Below are 16,906 nucleotides of genomic sequence, written 5' to 3' on the forward strand. Positions count from 1 at the left end.
CTTTGGATGCAGTGGGTCAGGATTTGGCCCAAATCAGAGCCCTCCGGCTCTTTGGCCAGCTGGAGGACTGTCTGCTTAACACTGAAGAAGGTGAAGGAGGCAAGAGGGAGCATGGGGATGGAGGAGGGAGGTGGGGGCAGGTGAGTCGGCTGGCTTGCACGGCATGTGTTGGGTTTGTGCCTGGCACTGCTGCCAGGTGCTTCTGACCTGCAAAAGTCATCTGGAGAGTCTGAATCCGTGATGTAGCTGTGAGATACCATGGACGCCTTTCTGTGCCGTGCTTCATCCCCTGCCGTGTCCCACCAATGCAGAGACTAGAGCTGAGTGCCTGCGTCGGAGACGGGCTGCTCCTGCTGCTGCTCTCAGCTGGGTTGGGCTGGTTTCTCACAGCCGTCGGCTTGTCAGGTAGATTGGGTGTTGTTAGAAAAACAGCTTAAATCAGTCGCCTTTAAATTTTGTAGAGCAGAGAGATTTCCTAACAGATCTCATTGTATTTCATACTGGAGCAGAAAAAGAAACATTTTATGATCATTTTTTCAATGACTTTCCAATTCTTTTTTTTCTTGGTAAACTGTCTGCAATCACTTACAGTGTTCCTGAAGGGATTAATTACTCACTAGAGCTCATTGTGTGTATTTCATATTCAAGAACTGTTGGATGTGATGCCTGGCTTGGATCGAGCGAGGGGTCACATGGCGTTTCTTTTTTCATCCTTTTTCCCCTGTTCTGTTTTATCTGTCAGGCTCCTGGTGTGAGCACTCCCAGTTGCCGATTCGGTGGTCGCTCAGTCGGTGCGCCGCACGTGATCACAGCTGACTTCCCTGCTCTGCCCTCCTTTGTCAGGGGGAAGCGTAGCCAGAAGAAGACAAATCACTTCCTTGTTTGAGTGACTTTTGGCTGATGCTTTCCCCCAAGCTGTAGTATTGGCTCGGCTTTTCCTGCAGCGGTTGTGGCTCTGGGCTGTGCATCGTCAGTGCTTGGACAGGCCCCCAGAGCAAATGTGGGGGGAAGAGCTCAAAGCACATTGCAGTGCTGCTTCCCACGGTGGAGAGGGCTTCTCCAGCACAGGCAGCCATTGTACAGAGGTGGAATATCTTAGAGGGGATAATACCCAGCGACAGTGCTGCCGGAGATCCCACCGTGCCGTTCTCAGAGGGTCACATCCCCAGGAGGGTGCTGCCTGCAGGACAGCCCTGTGCTTGGCACTTCGGCGGCATGGGGAATGGCATTGTCTCCAGCTTGGCAGGAGGGGATCCCAAACTGTCCAAGCGGGGTGTGTAACTCGGCATGTTCTCAGCGTGCTTAAATGGTTCCTGCAGCATGCAGGGGATGGGGGCTTGTCGCTGCACAGGGGTCCAGAGGCGAGCAGCCGCTCTCCTGTTTAACGTCGGAGTGAGCTGATGTCCCTGGGGGCTTGTGGCTGCTGTCACCACCTGTCACGCAGCTCTTGGTGTTGATGAGTGCATGGTGAGGGCGGCCATGGGAGCTGGCACATGGTGCAGAATTGTCCACTGAAATCCCTCCTGTCAGTGCCAATGCCTTTTTCTGAGCATTTTCTGCCCTGCCCATCCCCAGCACTGCCCAAGCCCACAGTAAAACTTGGACTCGCCATTCTTTGCATCAAATCCTAAAGCGTGTCAGAGTCTCTCCTCTCGCTGCAGCGCAGGTGATGGATCTGAGGTGAAGAGCACTCTTCCTGCGTGCTGTCCCTGAGCCCCACTGGGGTGCCTGGGCAGGAGTGCTGTGGGCTTTGGGGTCCCAGGGAGGAGAGCAAGGACCAAGTGGCAGCTTCCACCATAGTGGCACAGAGCTTTCTGGTCCCAAGCATCCCCTTCCATCCTGCGGCACAGCCACATTTCCTGAAGGAGACAGGGTCTTCCTTCTCTGCAAATCTCCTTTAGTGGGAAGAATGCAACCGCTGCTCAAGAAAACCTTTTCCTGGTGTTGGGGACCCGTCGAGAGTTCTGCAAGAGGGAGAGCAGGTCTGGAAGCAGCTGGACGAGGTGCGCGTCCTGCCGCCAAGTGCACCGAACCCTTGCCCCTGCGCTCCCCATGGGGAGCTATCAGTGCTAAGAATAGACAGTTTATTCATGCGCATCCCTCTCCCTGTGAAGGGTGCTCGAGACACAGCGCAGCAATTAAAACAAGTTTGTAATAATAGCGCTGGCAGATCAGCGGTACGGGCTCTGAAGCTGGTGGAGGATTTGGCGGTGCTGAGGATAGATGGGGGGAGGCTGGTGCTGCCGACCTCCCCAGTGGAGACCCGGCACGGGGGTGCAAGGCGGTGCTGTGAGGCAGCAGGACGAAACCCTGGGTGTCCTTGCGGCTGCAGTGCCGGGTGTGGGGCTGCAGGAGAAGCAGGATGGAGGGGGGGCACAGGCTGGGGAGAGGCACGTGGGGCTGACGCTGCTCCTGGCTCCAGTGAGGGGAAGGCACCTTCCTGGGGCAGGTTCGGAGGAGCAGGTTACAAGTCCTGCAGAGGTAATGGCAGCGTTCGTGGGGTGGGGAGCATGCTGCTGGGTGAGGCAGGGGCACGATGCTTTGTGTTCCTTTACCACAAGCAGGAGTGGCCCTGGGGGAGCTGGCGTAGCAAGCAGGAGAGTTCATCTGCAGTAATTTGGGTCACCCCAGGCTCTCTGCTGAGTTACTGGGATGCCTCATCCCACTTCTGGGCAGGGACCTCGGAGCCACTGGTTCCTGTTAGCTGCACAGGGGACCTTGGGGACGAATGCAGGATGATATCTGTGTGTCACCGTCAGAGCCGCAGTGCCCTCTTCAAGCAAACCTTCTGCTGCTTGCTGTGTGCCACTTGGTCTTTGGGAGAGCACAGTGGGTTTGCTTTGGGGTGAGCATTGCCTTGGCAGCTGGTGGGGTGGACTGAAGGGACCTCAAAGTCTGTGATGTCACGTCAGTCCTCAGCCCCACCTGGACTGCTATTGCAGATGCTGCCGTGATCTTCAGGGGGTGAACCTTGCCCCAGTGCCTGGTAAGAGCAGCACCCCTGGGCACCCCAGCAACGCACGCCCACCCCAGTGCTGGGGAACTGCAGGTGGAGGGGAGCCCTAAGCTTGCAGCATCCCAGTGATCGTATGTGCAGCGGGCTTGTTTCTGGCTCTCTGCAGGCTGCTGTGCCTGGTGCCAGAGTGAATTTGGCACCTGGCCCTCCTGCGAGGCTGGGGCAGGTGGGGAGAAGAAAGGCTGAGCCCTCCCCGCTGCCCTCGCCGCAGGCGGGGGGTTCAATTACCCCCACACTTGCACAATGGCCGTTTATCTCTGGGAGCAAAACCCTAGTAACCGTCAGGGCAGAGCGTGAAGGGCTGATTAGAGGGTGCGCGGGGAAGGGCGCTGGGGTCGTGTGCAGGCACTTCCCTTCCCATTTCCAGGGCTTTCCATGGTAATGGCTCCTATTTTCCTCTGTTGTTAGGACATCACTCACATGTGGCTCGAATGACATCTGTCAAAACACTTCGTGGACCGTTTGTGTTTCCCCCCCCCCCCCCCCCGCCCCGTTCTTGGTGCTTCTGGGGAAGATGGATCCGTTGGCCCCATAATGAGCCTGACATCAATTAATCATCAGCCTTAAAAATTAGCATTGTGGCAGCACACATTGGAGGGAAACGATTCCCCAGATGGAAGCAAATATAGCCTCTGTTATCTCCCTCCTCCCGGGGGAGGTGGCAACAATAGATCCACTAACGAGCCTGGAGCTCATTTAAGCTGGGTTTGCTCCCTGAGGTTGGGGGGCCTGAGGTGATCTGCTGCCTCCTCTCCAGGTGCTCTTGGGGGACCACCTCATGCAATGGCTGATGACCAGATCCCAGGGAAGGCACCCTCATGGGCTGGCATCTGCCAGGCTGTGCAGAGAGCCTGGAGTGAGCTTGCAAGCACCGAGTCCCTTCCTGAAGCCGAGGGTTTGGAGGAGAGCAGCACTGCAGGGGTTTCATCCTTCTGGACTGAAGGATGCTCATCCCTGGGTGATGCTGCTGGACCAGGACGGGGGTTCCTCAAGGACATGTTCCACTTCAGGTGGGCTGTCCCTTGCCCCTCTCCAGGGTGGCAGCTCTGAGCAGCACTTGTGCCCATGGCAGCTTGGTGAGTACCTTGCCAGCTCCGATGTTCAGGAGCTCAGCAATGGGCTGGAGGTCTCCAGAGACCTCCATCTCGGGGGTGACTTGGGCACCTTCCCTGGAGGTTCATAATGACCTGATCTTTGTGCCTATGCCATGCTGGGATTTTCCATGCTTGGAGCTACCCTCCCTCACTCCCTGGTGAGCTGTAACCCAAGTGAGCAGCTCTGCCACCCATAGCCCCATGCAATTTTGGTTTCCCACTGCAGGTCCTCAGCGAGGTGAAGACCCTCTGGTGACAGCTGCGTTTTGGGTTCTTGGTGGCTGATGAGCAGGTCAGTGCAGAGCAGCCCTGCAGGCTTTGGCTGACGAGTGAGCAAGGGAGGACGTTTTGCATTCTTGCTGGAGACGCATGAGGACTCTTTGGCTGATCTGGTGATGGACAGACAGACCAAGTGTCTACCAGAGCCCAGCTGAGGCCGGGGAGAATTGTGTTTGCAACGCATTGCTCTGCACAAAGCTTGCAGTCACAAGGCGAGGGGGACAAAAGGCTCCCTGTTTGCTCCGTCCCAGTGGGTGCAATTCCAACAGTTAAAAAGCAAATGTGAGTTGTTTGTCTCTGTGAATATAAAGCTTCCCCAAGCATGGCTGTATTCTGGCGGGGAATGGGGAGTTTGGCTTCGCTAATGACTCTGTTCTCCCTGCAAAACGGAGCCAACTTGAGCCAAGAGCTGCCCGCCCGGGCCCTTCCCCGCCAGCCCGGGTACGGGGACGTGGGCTGCGGAGGGTATGGGCTGCTTCTGGGTCTGATAAATGCTCTTTCAGCCAGGCCTGGGCACCCAGTGGGGAGGGATGAGCCTGGGGACCTCTGCCTTTGTCTGTGGTACCTAGAGGTGACTGCCACCCGTGAGCAGTCTGCCAGTGCTCAGGATCTTCTCCTGTGGCCAAGGGGTTCAATATCCTCAGGTAAAGGGAGCCCCAGGCGGGGCGGGCTGGCTCCTTGAGTCATCAGATCTGCTGATTTGGGGCATTTGACTGTGAGTCTGAGGGTCTGCTGTTGCAGATCAGGGAACTCTTGAGTGGTGTCTCCATACCAGAGTCTGGGGAGTTGCCCTGCTCGTGGGAAGGCCTGTGAATCCCCACGGCACTGGGTTTTCAGTTGGGATTTTATTCCCGGACCAGCTGGAGAAGGAAGGGGATGGATGCAAGTGGCTGGAGGTGCAATGGTGCAGGGCAGTTTGCTGGTGATGTGCCCGGTCCCAGGCAGCCCACTTGTGCTGGTGAGGGGGGCAGGCAGTTGTGAAGCTGCTGCAGAACGTGGAGGGAATGACTGCAAACCACATGCTGCAGCTGGGCTCGGGGCATGGGCACATCCACACTATCTACGTGGAGGATCCTCAGCAGTAATGGGATGGCTGAGACAGTGCCAGTGCCTGATGTGGTATAAGTGCTGTCTGTGGCCAGCTGTGTGCGGCTCCCCTGGGTGGGGGGATGTGATGCTTAAACCCCCATGTTTGTGGCAGCCGAGCGGTACTGAGCACAGCCCATGGGCATCTCCACCTTTGCCCAAGGGTCTTCCTCCTTCTTGGCTGCTTCTGTGTTTGCCCCATCTTCCTCTTGGCTCACTCGCCTTCTGGGCTACAGGGGCTTTGGAGAAGGGTTGTCCACAGTGGGGGAGGGTAGTTATGGGAGGAAGGATGTGGCTGTGACTGGCCATAGGCCCAGTGCCCTCTGTCACGGTACAGGATCCCTGCAGGGAACCCATCTTGGCTCTTGAGATGCAGTCAGAAGTCGGTGCAGGATTCTCCCTGTGTCATGTTCCCCTCCTCCACTAGGCAAAGCCCAGAATGGGGGCTGGCAATGTCCCCAGATGTAGGGCACATCTGGAGGGCACCGAAGCAGTTAAGTGAAGGGCTGATTTGTGCTATAGAAAGCCGCAGTTCCTTCCTTTGATCCTCTGAATCAGCCCATTGCCTCCGTGGTATAAAGCCCCATTTATCTCTGCTTTTCCCAGTAAGTTTGAAGGCGGTCGCGGCTAGTGGCTCAGCAGCAGCAAGCTTGCTGGCTTTCTCTTCTGCTGAAGCAGAATCAGGTGAAATCTCTATGGCAACTAGCAGATGACAGCGAGTCTTGTTGCCTTGGAAATGAGGCAAGGAAAAAAAAAAAAGCCCCACCACCCAAAAAGAGCCATCTGGAATTTTGAATTTCCACAATGTCCGACCTGTGTCTGGTGACGCGTGGGGAGCATGAACCTGCTGCTGCGGGCTGCTCTGGGGCCTCTGTGCCGGGGCCCGTCTGCACCTTCTGCCTCGCTGTGGGGTTTTGTTTTTTTGGTTTCGTTTTTTTTTTCTTTCCCCCTGCTTTCTGGGGTTTTTTTTTTGGTTTTGGTTTTTTTTTTGTTTGTTTGTTTGGGGTTTTTTTGTGCAGAGTCTGTAGTGTTGCCTTGGATGTCTGCTGGTAGCTGTGTTAAAGGTGTTGTGTGTGGAGCATTTGGAGTGCCTGAAATCCCCAGGCTGGGCCAGCTGTGCCGTATTGCTGGCCAGCATGGCACGCAAAACCCTGTGGGGCACTGCAAGCTCTGGGGGGAAACTGAGGCACGGAGTTCTGTGTGACCAGCCTGACCCCACTCTGCACGGGCCCCAGCTTAGGACAGCCCCCAGGTGCAGTGACCACTAGTGATGCCACCTCCATGTGCCTGAGGCCATGGGGCTGTTAACTGGGGGGTTCATGTCACTCTGAATTTCTGTGGCTGCATGTGCCGGTGTCTGGAGGCTCAGGGCACCCCTTGGTGCATGGATCCAGCCCATCCACCTGCCATCTGCGATCCCCCTCCTTCCCAAGCTGTACAGGCATTTGCTCTGGGTTATTTTGGAGACCCGCAGCGCTTGGATGCGGACAGCGGTGTGGGGATGCTCCCAGCTCCTCCGACGCTTTGCAGGAGCAGCTTTGGAGGCAGCTGTGGCGTGGAGGTGTGCAATGCTGCATGCAGGAGCAGGGTCTGCTCCAAGACAGGGCAGTTTGGGCTCTCCTGGCTCAGTGTGGGGGACTGGAGGACAGCACGGAGGTGGGATGCACAGGACACTGAGCAGCTAGAGGCTCTCACTGCTGAAAAAGGAGCTGTAATTTGGATGCGCAGGTGGGGTGGTTTGGGGCCAAGCACAGCATCCATTGAAAGAATAACCCGCAAATGGGCTGGAGGCCCGGTCTGGATCTCTCCAGCGGGTTCACTTGGAAACTTGTGTATGGGAGAGACCCAATTAAGTAGATTTATGGCTGCTCTAGCCTGAGAAAGTCTGAATCCCTTTTAAAAGCTTGGCTCATTGGAGCCAGACGGGGTTCAGGCTCCAGGTCTCTCAGCCCTGCCCTCGTTATGAGCAGCAATTCACAAGGCTTAGCAGCAGTGATCGCCCCAGAAGTGCTGATTCGGCTGAAGTCCCAGCCTGTCACCGCTGCTAATTTTCTGCTTTTGCCTGCCAGCGAGGAGCTGATGGCCCCCATGCACGGTGTGGAGCTGCCCCATCCTGTGCCGGCTGGGGTGATGAGGGCAGCGTATCTGCAGCATCCCCTGCACATCCCCTGTCCCCTGTAGCAGGAGGCTGTGCCTCCATGTTGCCAGGGAGCAGCACCTACGGCTCCGCCAGCCCTGGGGCTGCTGCCTTCATCCAGTGGATGGTGGCTGTGCTTCTCCCTGTGGGTCTGTCCAGGGTGTTTCAGAGGTGCCAATCAACCATCTGGGTACCCAGGTAGAGTGTTGCCTGGGTGCTGGATGGCACAGGGCTCCCAACCTGGTTCCTGCCCCTCGGGGAGCAGGATGCGCTCCTGACTGCTGCAGGAGGCCCAGGGTTGGCAGCCAGCCCTTGGCTCATGCCAAGAAGCCGCGGCAATGAGAGCGGTTAAACCATGGCGAGTGCTAACGAACCCGCTGCCTTCTGATGGGGTGGGGCAACAGGTTTTCAGGAAAGGGCAAGATGCCCTCCTGGGGCACTGAGTGGTAGGGATGTGCTCTTCCCAGGGAACTCAGGTTGGGGCATCTTCTGAGAGAGAGGGGTGGTTTTGGGGGGTCCCAGTATGTGCCTGGGGGGAGCGCACAGGGATTGCAGGGAAGGGGCTGGGCTGGAAAATGAGGCTGATGATGGAAGGAAACACTGTGGACCTGACAGTCACCCTACAGAGCCCCGTGAGCCATTTCCACTGCTCATGTAGCCTGTTTGGTAGCTGTTGGAGGGGAAGAAGAGATTTACCCCAGGGAGAAGGTTTGCAGGTTGCGACCATCCCCCTGCCCAGCCGTCTGGGAGCGTGAATCAGAGCTGGATGTAAGTAATGCAAGATAAAGCCATTTTACTCCATATGGAAAGACTCTGCTGTCAGTGTGCCAGGACGCCCGTAACCAAATTGCACGCTGCGGGGTGTAAGCTGGGAACCTGCAGGGCTTGGCGAGGTTTGTGCCGGACTCGGAGTCTTGGGTCTCCCCTTGGGCCGGCAGCCCGGCTGTGGCAGGCTCTGGGTGCTGAAGCGGAGGGTTTGCAAGGAAAATACCAGCAAAACGATGCCTAGGCTGATTCATTCATAAACACAGCTGGGAGCACAGGCTGAGGCAGCACAGTGGGAGAAGCGTGTATCTGCGTGAAGGTTTATGGAGCTGGGGAGCTCGGCTGGGCTGGAGGAGTCTCAGGGCCCCGGGAGAATGGTTTTTATTGCAGAGTTTATTAGTGTATTTTTCAATGCGCTGGAAGGAATTGAGCAACCAGTTAAAAATGTTTCATGGCCTGGGGAAATTCGTTGCAGCTACTGTGTAATAGGGGCTCACCATAATGACTCAGAAACACCATGAGGCCTTTTACAGCAATTTCCCGCTTGCCATTAAAACCTTTACTGGGTCGCCAGGACTCCTTTCTGAGTCTGATCTTCTGAAGTGAGACCAGTTGGGTTGTGGGGGGTGAGAAAACGTAGATGAGAGTGCCATGCTCATGCTGAGCGTATGAACACAGGCACAGACAGTGCATCCATGCAAGCCTGGCCTGCTCGTGCTGGTGTAGCTGGTAACTGCTGCTGTCCTTGTGCCTGCATACATACATGTGGGCACACGTGCAAGGTCGTGGGCACAGGCGTGCACATGCATGCATGCACCTTTCTGCAGGCTTTTGCTACCATGTGGCCTGCACATGAACATATGCATGATGCAAACAAGTGCTGGAGCGGCACACACACACGTGGGTTTCTGTGCCAAGGCACATGGGGCACACGTGTCCCACGGACGCAGCTCTGCCTGGCCCCAGCGGGAGCTGTTGGCCACATGCTCCTTTGAAATGAGCTGTCATGAGCCGTTTGGAGTTGATGATTTCCTCATTCCTTGACGTACTTGGCCACGTCGGCAGCACCCGGCTGCGGGGACACGGCTGCGCCCCGTCGTGCAGGCAGAGGAGCAGCCACCGCTCTCTTGGAGGGGCTGGACATGAGCACAACCTGGCGCTCCCTGGTCTCTTCCAGCCCTGGCTCTGCAGTGCATGGCACGGTCACAGCATTCAGCACCTTGCCCTTTGCAGCACAGCTCTCTCCTTCCTCCTTCTCCTTCTCATCCTCCTCAGCGGCTTCCAGCCCTGCATCCCATCTCACTGATGCTCCTTTTCGTGGTGGTGGTATCTGATGCTTCCCCAGTTGTGCAGGGCAGGAGATGGGGCGATGGGCAGCGTGTGGGTTGGGGCAGGGCACCCAAGGTGCCAGGTTGCTGTGCTGGCACCCGCTGTCGCGTGGCAGGCAGCGCTGCCTGGCGTTTAACGCAGAGGTGGTGATAGAGGCTGCGCAGGAGAGCGCTTGCGGATGATGGGATGGTTGATGGTGGGCTAGGACTTCCAGCCTCAGTTTCCCCATGTGTGAAGCAGAGCCGTATCGTTTCCTGACGTTGATGAGAGCGCTCGGTTAAGAAAGAAGCAGCAGTGGGGGCTGGGGGGTTGGGGGCAGCAGGAGAGCTGCCCAAGTGCAGTGGCAGGCAAAGGCAAGGCAGAGCCAGCAAGGGCAGGTTAGACCCAGCCTGGCACAGGAGAGAGGACTCAGGCAGTGGAGCCTGGTGGCCTCCCTGCACAGGGCTTGGGGACAGTGGCTTTGTCTCAGGGCTGCCCTCCTGTGTGTGACTGGACTGGAGGAGCACAGGGCGGGAGCCGCACGCCCTTCCCTCCATGGCAGCAGGATGGAGCCTGCAAGAGCAGCGGGAAGCTGCGAACCAGGCTGCAAGCCAGCCTGGAGGTGGGGTGGAGGGGATGGCTGATCCCCAAGCCTGCAGCCCTGGCAGAGCAGGGGACACTGCAGGACATGTCCCAGCCGTTGCTGCCTGGGAAATGAGCCTAGCCAAGGCAGACTGTCTGACTGACCCTGCCGTGCACAGGCTAAGCTGTCCCCACTGCTCCTCGCTCCAGCAGCTGGAAACAGCTGGCTGTGGCAAGCTTGCTAAATCGATGTGGGGAGGAATCTAGTGAGCTCCTGCCATTCCCACACTCCAGCCTCTCCCAGCAGCTCTGGTTTTGGCTCAGCCTCGGCATGCAGCGGACTCAGCCAGCCCTGAGACAGCTCCCAGCCCCTTGCCGCACCTGGAGAACAGACTGCGGAGGGCCGGTGTCACTGCTCTGGCCCAGCACAGTGGGGACAAGCAGCTCCAGAGGCCAGAGTTATCGGGACTGTCACCCGAGAACTGGGGGCCAGGCATGGGTGGCCAGCAGTGCCACAGGTGAAGCTGGGGATGCAGGTCAGTGCTGTCACCTTGAAACACTGGGCCCCTTGCCCTTGGATGCTGCTTCTTTGAGTGCTCTGGGGGTCCTCTCTGCAAGGGGGTTCCCCAGCGGCAGCAGGGCTGCAGATGAGGTGGCACCCGTGTGCCAGCCCCTCTGTTGGGGCGGCTGGGGACACAGCGAGTGCCCGCCCTGGCCCCACCGCTCCTCGGGATGGGGGTGGCTGTAGCAGCCCAGCTGCCAGCGGCACCCAGGGGGGTGGCAGCACCAGGCCCAAGCGCTGGCTTTCTGCCCGGGGGGGATGGCTGTGGGTGGCTGCAGGGGAGGCAGCCAGGGTGTTTTGGGGAGGGAGCAGTGCCCATGAGGGGCATGCTGCCAAGCTGGTAGCAGGGTGGGACGTGCTGGCAGCACCAGGGGACAAGGGTGGCTCTTCCATCCTGCCCTGCTCTGTCCCACCCCAGCCCATGGGGGCACGGTGCTGCCAGGGTGTGCGTGCTGCCTTCATCTGCGGGAGCGGGGCTCAGGGTGGTTGGTACCCATCGAATGCAGCCAGGGTGGAGGAGCTGAGAGTGCTGAGTCCTCCCCTGCATGGACCCACCTGGGGGCACTGGTGGGTGTTTTATTGGTCTTCCCTAAGGTTCTTAGATGCCTCCCCTCCGAAGTGTTCTATTGCCCTACAGACTGCACCTGTGGCAGCAGTGAACTTGGCCTCAGGTTTTTACCCTACCATTTCAAGCCTGAAAATCCATCTTTCCAGGAAGCCCAAGGGCAGGGCCTGGCACCTTTGAGGTGCCTTTGATCTGCTAACACGACCCTTTCTGCCTGCCCCACCAGAAGGACAAGGAGTCCCCTTGTCTGCAGCCGCGGAGCAGAGTGGGTGCAGCCCTCTGACAGCAAGGGCCCCTGGAGCCTCCTCTGCACCTCAGCTGCATGTGTGCAGCCGCTTCTACTCCAGCCCTCCATCGCTTTGCCCATGCTGCCTGCACATGCCCATCCTGTGGCTCTGGGGCACCAGCTGGAGGATCTGTGCCTTTTATTAACTCAAATGTGCATGGGCCACAACAAAGATTTAATAACGAGTTCATAACTTGCCTCCTGCTAAGCCTTGTTCTGTGAGCTGGACCAGGGTGATTGGGCACACACGGGGCCAGGTATTCTTATGCGATGGTGTGTGCTGGCTGCACTGGGTGTCCTCTGGGCTCACCAGCACTCTTACCCTCATCTACACTGGCTTTAACCTGCTTGATTTAACCTGTCTCATCGGGGCTGTTACCACTTGTCACCACCTTCCAGGGTCACACGTAAATCAGAGCTGCTTCACTGGTTTGAGGTGCTCCTGCCTGGGCCAGTGGGCAAGCAGAGCCCGGGGTTGCAGCAGCATTACCCATGGGTGCTTCCTGCAGCGTGTCCAGTGGTGTGGTTAGAATCTTAGAATCATTTGGGTCGTGAAAGACCTTTAAGATCATCAAGTCCAACCATTAACCCAGCACTGCCAAGGCCACCACTAAAGCATGTCCCTGAGCACCACATCTACATGTCTTCTGAGCACCTCCAGGGGTGGTGATTCCACCCCCTGCCGGGGCAGCCTGCTCCAGTGCCTGACCACCCTTTCGGTGAAGATGTTTTTCCTCATGTCCAACCTAAACCTCCCCTGGAGCAACTTGAGGCCGTTTCCTCTCGTCCTATCACTTGTTCCTTGGGAGAAGAGATGGATACCCACCTCGCTACAGCCTCCCGTCCGGCAGCTGTAGGGAGCCATGAGGGCCCCCCCGAGCCGCCTCCTCTGCAGGCTGAACCCCCCCAGTTCCCCCAGCCGCTCCTCAGAGCACTTGTGCCCCAGCCCCTGCCCCAGCCCCGCTGCCCGGCTCTGGACACGCTCCAGCCCCTCACTGTCCCTCCTGAGTGAGGGGCCGAAACTGAACCCGGGGTTGGGGGTGCGGCTGCGCCGGTGCCGAGTGCAGGGGGACGGTCACTGCCCTGGTCCTGCTGGCCACACTGTTGTGCCACAAGCCAGGATGCTGTTGGGCTCCTTGGCCACCTGGGCACACTGGGGGCTCACGTTCAGTTTGCCGTCAGCCAGCCCCCCAGCCCCCTTCCCTCCGGGCAGTTCCCAGCCCCCTGCCCCCAGCCCGCAGCGCTGCGTGGGGCTGGTGTGACCCAGGTGCCGGACCCGGCACTGAGCCCTGTTGAACCTCCTACAACTGGCCTTGGCCCATCGGCCCGGCCTGCCCAGATCCCCCTGCAGAGCCTCCTGCCCTCCCCCACATCAACGCTCCCCCCAGCTTGGGGCTGTCTGCAAGCTTGCTGAGGGAGCGCTCGATCCCCTCATCCAGAGCATCGATAAAAATGGTACACAGGGCTGGCTACAGGACTGGCTGATGCGTGATGGGGACAGTGGGACGTCAGCCCTGCTTGTGCGCTGGGCGTGTGATAGTGCTGTTGTGGGGCGCCTGCTCGGGTGCGTGCCGGCTGTGTCCCGTGGTCCCTGCACTGCTGCAGTTTGCACGGTGCCATTGCAAATCCCGAAGCACTGGTTGCCACGTTACATTAGGAGGAGCCGCATCCAGCGTCCCTGGCGCCCGCTGTCACTGCAGTTCAATGGCAAGCTGCCGCTGAAAGGCTTGAAATCGGGGATCAAAGCCGCGGTGGCACGGCTGTTAGCTGCCGGGGATGCACATGAGCGGGTCAGGGGTGCAGGGGCTGGAGCCATGGCCCAGAGCCCAGCAGCGCTGCCAGGGCTGTGCCAGCAGTGAATCTCCTCCTCTGTGTGTGTGTGTGTGCCCCTGGGGGTGTGTGTGCCCATGCTTGTGTGTGCATGTGTGTTTATGGGTGTGTATGCACACGTGTGTGGATGTGCGTGCATGTACGTGTATGCACAAGTAGTTGTGGTGCAGGTACATGCATGTGCACACGTGGAGGTTGGGAGTGCATACCTGTGCCATGGTGAAGATGACCCAGGGCAGCTGGAGCTCGCGGGTTTTCAGCCCCGGGCCTTGCCCATGGGGGGCTCATTCCCACTGGCTGCTCCAGCCCCCAACAGCAGCAGCCACCTCTCCCCAGGGATGAGGCAGGAGTGGGGCTTGGCTTGCGCGTCTCCTCAGTTCCCGCTGGCTGCACACTGAGCGGTGCTGCTGCAGTGCCCGTGTCCCCAGGCTGGGGCACCCCCGGGGCCTGGGGGATGCAGGGGCGAGTTTGGGGATGTGCTTCCAGAGTGGCTGTTCCTGTGTGGCCCCATGCAGCAGGGTCACAGTGCTTCACGGTTGCCTGACTGTAGCTGGCCTCCTGCCACCTCTGTGGGTCCTGTGGCCCCACTTGGTCCCTGCCAGCTCATCCTTTCTGGACCAGACATCCCCATCCCAGCTGCAGCGCCCTTTGGGGAGGCATTTTGCAGTGGTACAGCTCCAACCCGGTGCCAGCCCTGCCCTGTCCCCTCCCAGCAGGTAGGGCGAGAGCTGCTAGGCACAGCCATGGGCAGAAGGACGCAGGAGCCATTCATTCCTTTAAAGCCACCACCTTGTCTCTTCACAGACCCTGAGTCCCAGAGGAAGAGAACAGTGCAGAATGTTCTGGACCTTCGGCAGAACCTGGAGGAGACCATGTCCAGCCTGAGGGGCTCTCAAGTGTCTCACAGGTGAGGCCCTGACAGTGGACCCCCCCCACCCCTTCCCCACCACCAGGGTCCTTCCTGGGGCAGCAAGGGAGGCTGGGGCGGCTGAGAAGCCACTCCACTCCAGGTGAAGGCCATGTAGGTGCTGGCTGTGCCCCTTGGCCTGGGGACCCTACTTATGGGGCTTTGGAGAGATGCTCCCAAATCTGTGCAGTGTCATGTGCGGGGCTGCGGTAGAGCCCCATCCCTGGCAGTGCTTTGGGCCCAACGCTACCCTGCATGCTCTGGGGCAGTGGGGATGGGTAGGGATGGCACTGAGGGGAGCCAGCTGCCCCCAGACCCCAGGCAGGGGTGAGGTCTGTTCCTAGTTGTTGGGTGCCCCCATAAGGACAACCAGAGGTGAAGGTATCCTCTGCGCCTGCCCAGGTTTGGAACACAGGCTTCATCCCCATCTGTGACTCGGTTTCTCTACTGTATGTAGAGGTGATGGTGGAGAAACTCAGACAGAGCTGACCAAATGCCTGGCAGCCCATGGGCAGAGGTGGGGTACACTGCCAAGCCCGGGGCTGGCAGCACCCCATGGTTGCAGCTGGGGCTGGGGGGACCATGAGAGTGGGGACAGGGTGATTGCTGCGTGGTGAACCAAAGCAGAGTGGCTACCTCTGTGTTCAGAGGTCTCTGTGACACATGCTTGGGACTACCTGTGTGCCCCCGGGTCTCTCAGTTGAAAGCACTGCAGGGTTACTGCTCTGCTGTGTTCGTGCTTGGGGTCTGCACAGCAGCTCCAGCATCCTGCCTGTCTCCCTGTTAGGGCTGGCAGGCCTGGACCCTGCCAGTGGTGGGCCGGGGGCAGCAGGTGCGAGGGGGTAACTCCCCAGGGCACCCTCCCGGCTCCCACCCTGCTGGTGCAGCCGCAGTGAAGCCTGGGCTTTGCGGAGGGGCTGTGTCGGGTGTCAGGACTCTAGAAAGCCGAGGATGCGGCGAACATCCTTCTCCTGGTGTTTGTTGCCACCTCGTGGTCTCCCTCAGTCCTCATTTCTGTGTTGGAAGGGGCAAAACCCAGCACCTTCCTCCCTGCTCTTCACCCACCACCACTCATCTTTACAAACCTTCCCCCTGTCACCCCTCGATCAGCTTTGTTCAGGATGAAGCAGCCAAGATGATTTAGCTCTTCTTAACCTAGAAGCTCGTCTAGACACTGCTCATCTTTGCTGCACTTTCTGGATCTTTTCCGAGCCAGAGGCAACAGAGCACTGGGGCAGTGGGATTTGCACGGGGCCACAGCGATATTCCCTGGGCTGGCCATTTCCTGGAATTATCCATTACAGCTTTGCCCCATCCCTTTGCTCAGCGTGGGAGTTGGTTCACAGCCTGGTGCTGCTTGCACCGAGTCAGGGCTGCTTTGTGTTCACTTCATGTCTGCTTCGTGTTTGCTCTGCATTCGCTTTGCATTCATCTGTGTCAAACTTCACCCACCGCTTTCTCGCCCCAGCGCTCAACTCCTTTACAAATCCTCTGCCAGACCCAGCCTTAGGGAAACAGCGTGAGGATATTAAGGGTGATTAAATTAGCATTGATGGTGGGTTTTGACTCTTCACTATCTCTTCCTTTTCTTGATGCGTAGTACATCACGTGGCGGAGGCCTCAGCCGGATCCCTGCCATAGAGAAAAATGACTTGATAGCCCCGGGATGCCTGCCCCTGCATTCTGTCCCTTAAGCGGTTCTTAAATATGTGAGGATCTTCCCTCTTATCCCATGGCAGCTGAGTTTATTTGGAAGCTTAATCTGCCTTTGATGAGGGCACTCATCCACCAACTTCTGCAGCAGCCTTTGCAGCGTGCTCCCTGCATCCCTCCAGGAGCTCCACCGCGGCTGTGAGCCGGATTTTCCTTTATTGTGTAAAGCTGTGTCAGCTCTTCCCCGGTACGTTGTAATTGCACACATACCCACTAATTCTGCTCTCATGAACGTTTCCTACAAGTGTGTCCAATACGGATGTCATCCGCAGCCCTCTGGATGTGCTCCGCTTTGCTGGTGTTGTTGCTTTGGGCTCTCTTTTTATTCCTTCCACAAACTATTCCTCAAATTTCTCTTGTTCTCCTCACTGTATTCTTCCACCCAGCGGCTGGGGGCTTATCCTTTGCTGTTTCCCCACTAGGACACAACTTTGTTCCTGAAAGACGTCATCGGACTTCTGGCAGCCTTTGCACCCGGCTGCAGGGCTGCACGAGCTTCCTCAAGGGCTCGCTTTAGTCCTGCTTGGAGACGTGGTTTGCATGTGCTCTGAGCCGCCAGCAGAACATCCTTAAATAGCCTTTGTGCTGCCGACAAAAACTAAACCCTTTTAGCTGCCTCTTTTAGTTCCGCTTTAACAAACTTCCTAGTTTTTTATGTAGTTCCCTGTTTTAAATTCAATACTGCAGCCAGGGTTTGGCTTTTGATGCTCCTGCAGGAGCATTTAATCCAAGATGGGGAATAGTTCGCTGATAGTAACGTTTAGAGCCAAGTCAAG

The 16,906-nt window shown here is 58.0% G+C and overlaps 1 protein-coding gene across 7 annotated transcripts in view; it reads left to right on the top strand.

Annotated features, from left to right (window-relative positions):
• NAV1 (neuron navigator 1) overlaps positions 1-16,906 on the top strand; it is a 73,169-nt gene that overhangs the window by 29,920 nt on the left and 26,343 nt on the right. For all 7 annotated transcript variants that reach the window (XM_080367408.1, XM_080367405.1, XM_080367402.1 and 4 more), the window contains one exon: positions 14,315-14,417. In XM_080367408.1, the coding sequence (XP_080223534.1) occupies positions 14,315-14,417 (103 nt within the window). The remainder of the gene's footprint in view (positions 1-14,314; positions 14,418-16,906) is intronic.

This window comes from Falco punctatus (genome assembly GCF_963210335.1).
Source record: "Falco punctatus genome assembly, chromosome: 17".
Classification (NCBI taxonomy): domain Eukaryota; kingdom Metazoa; phylum Chordata; class Aves; order Falconiformes; family Falconidae; genus Falco; species Falco punctatus.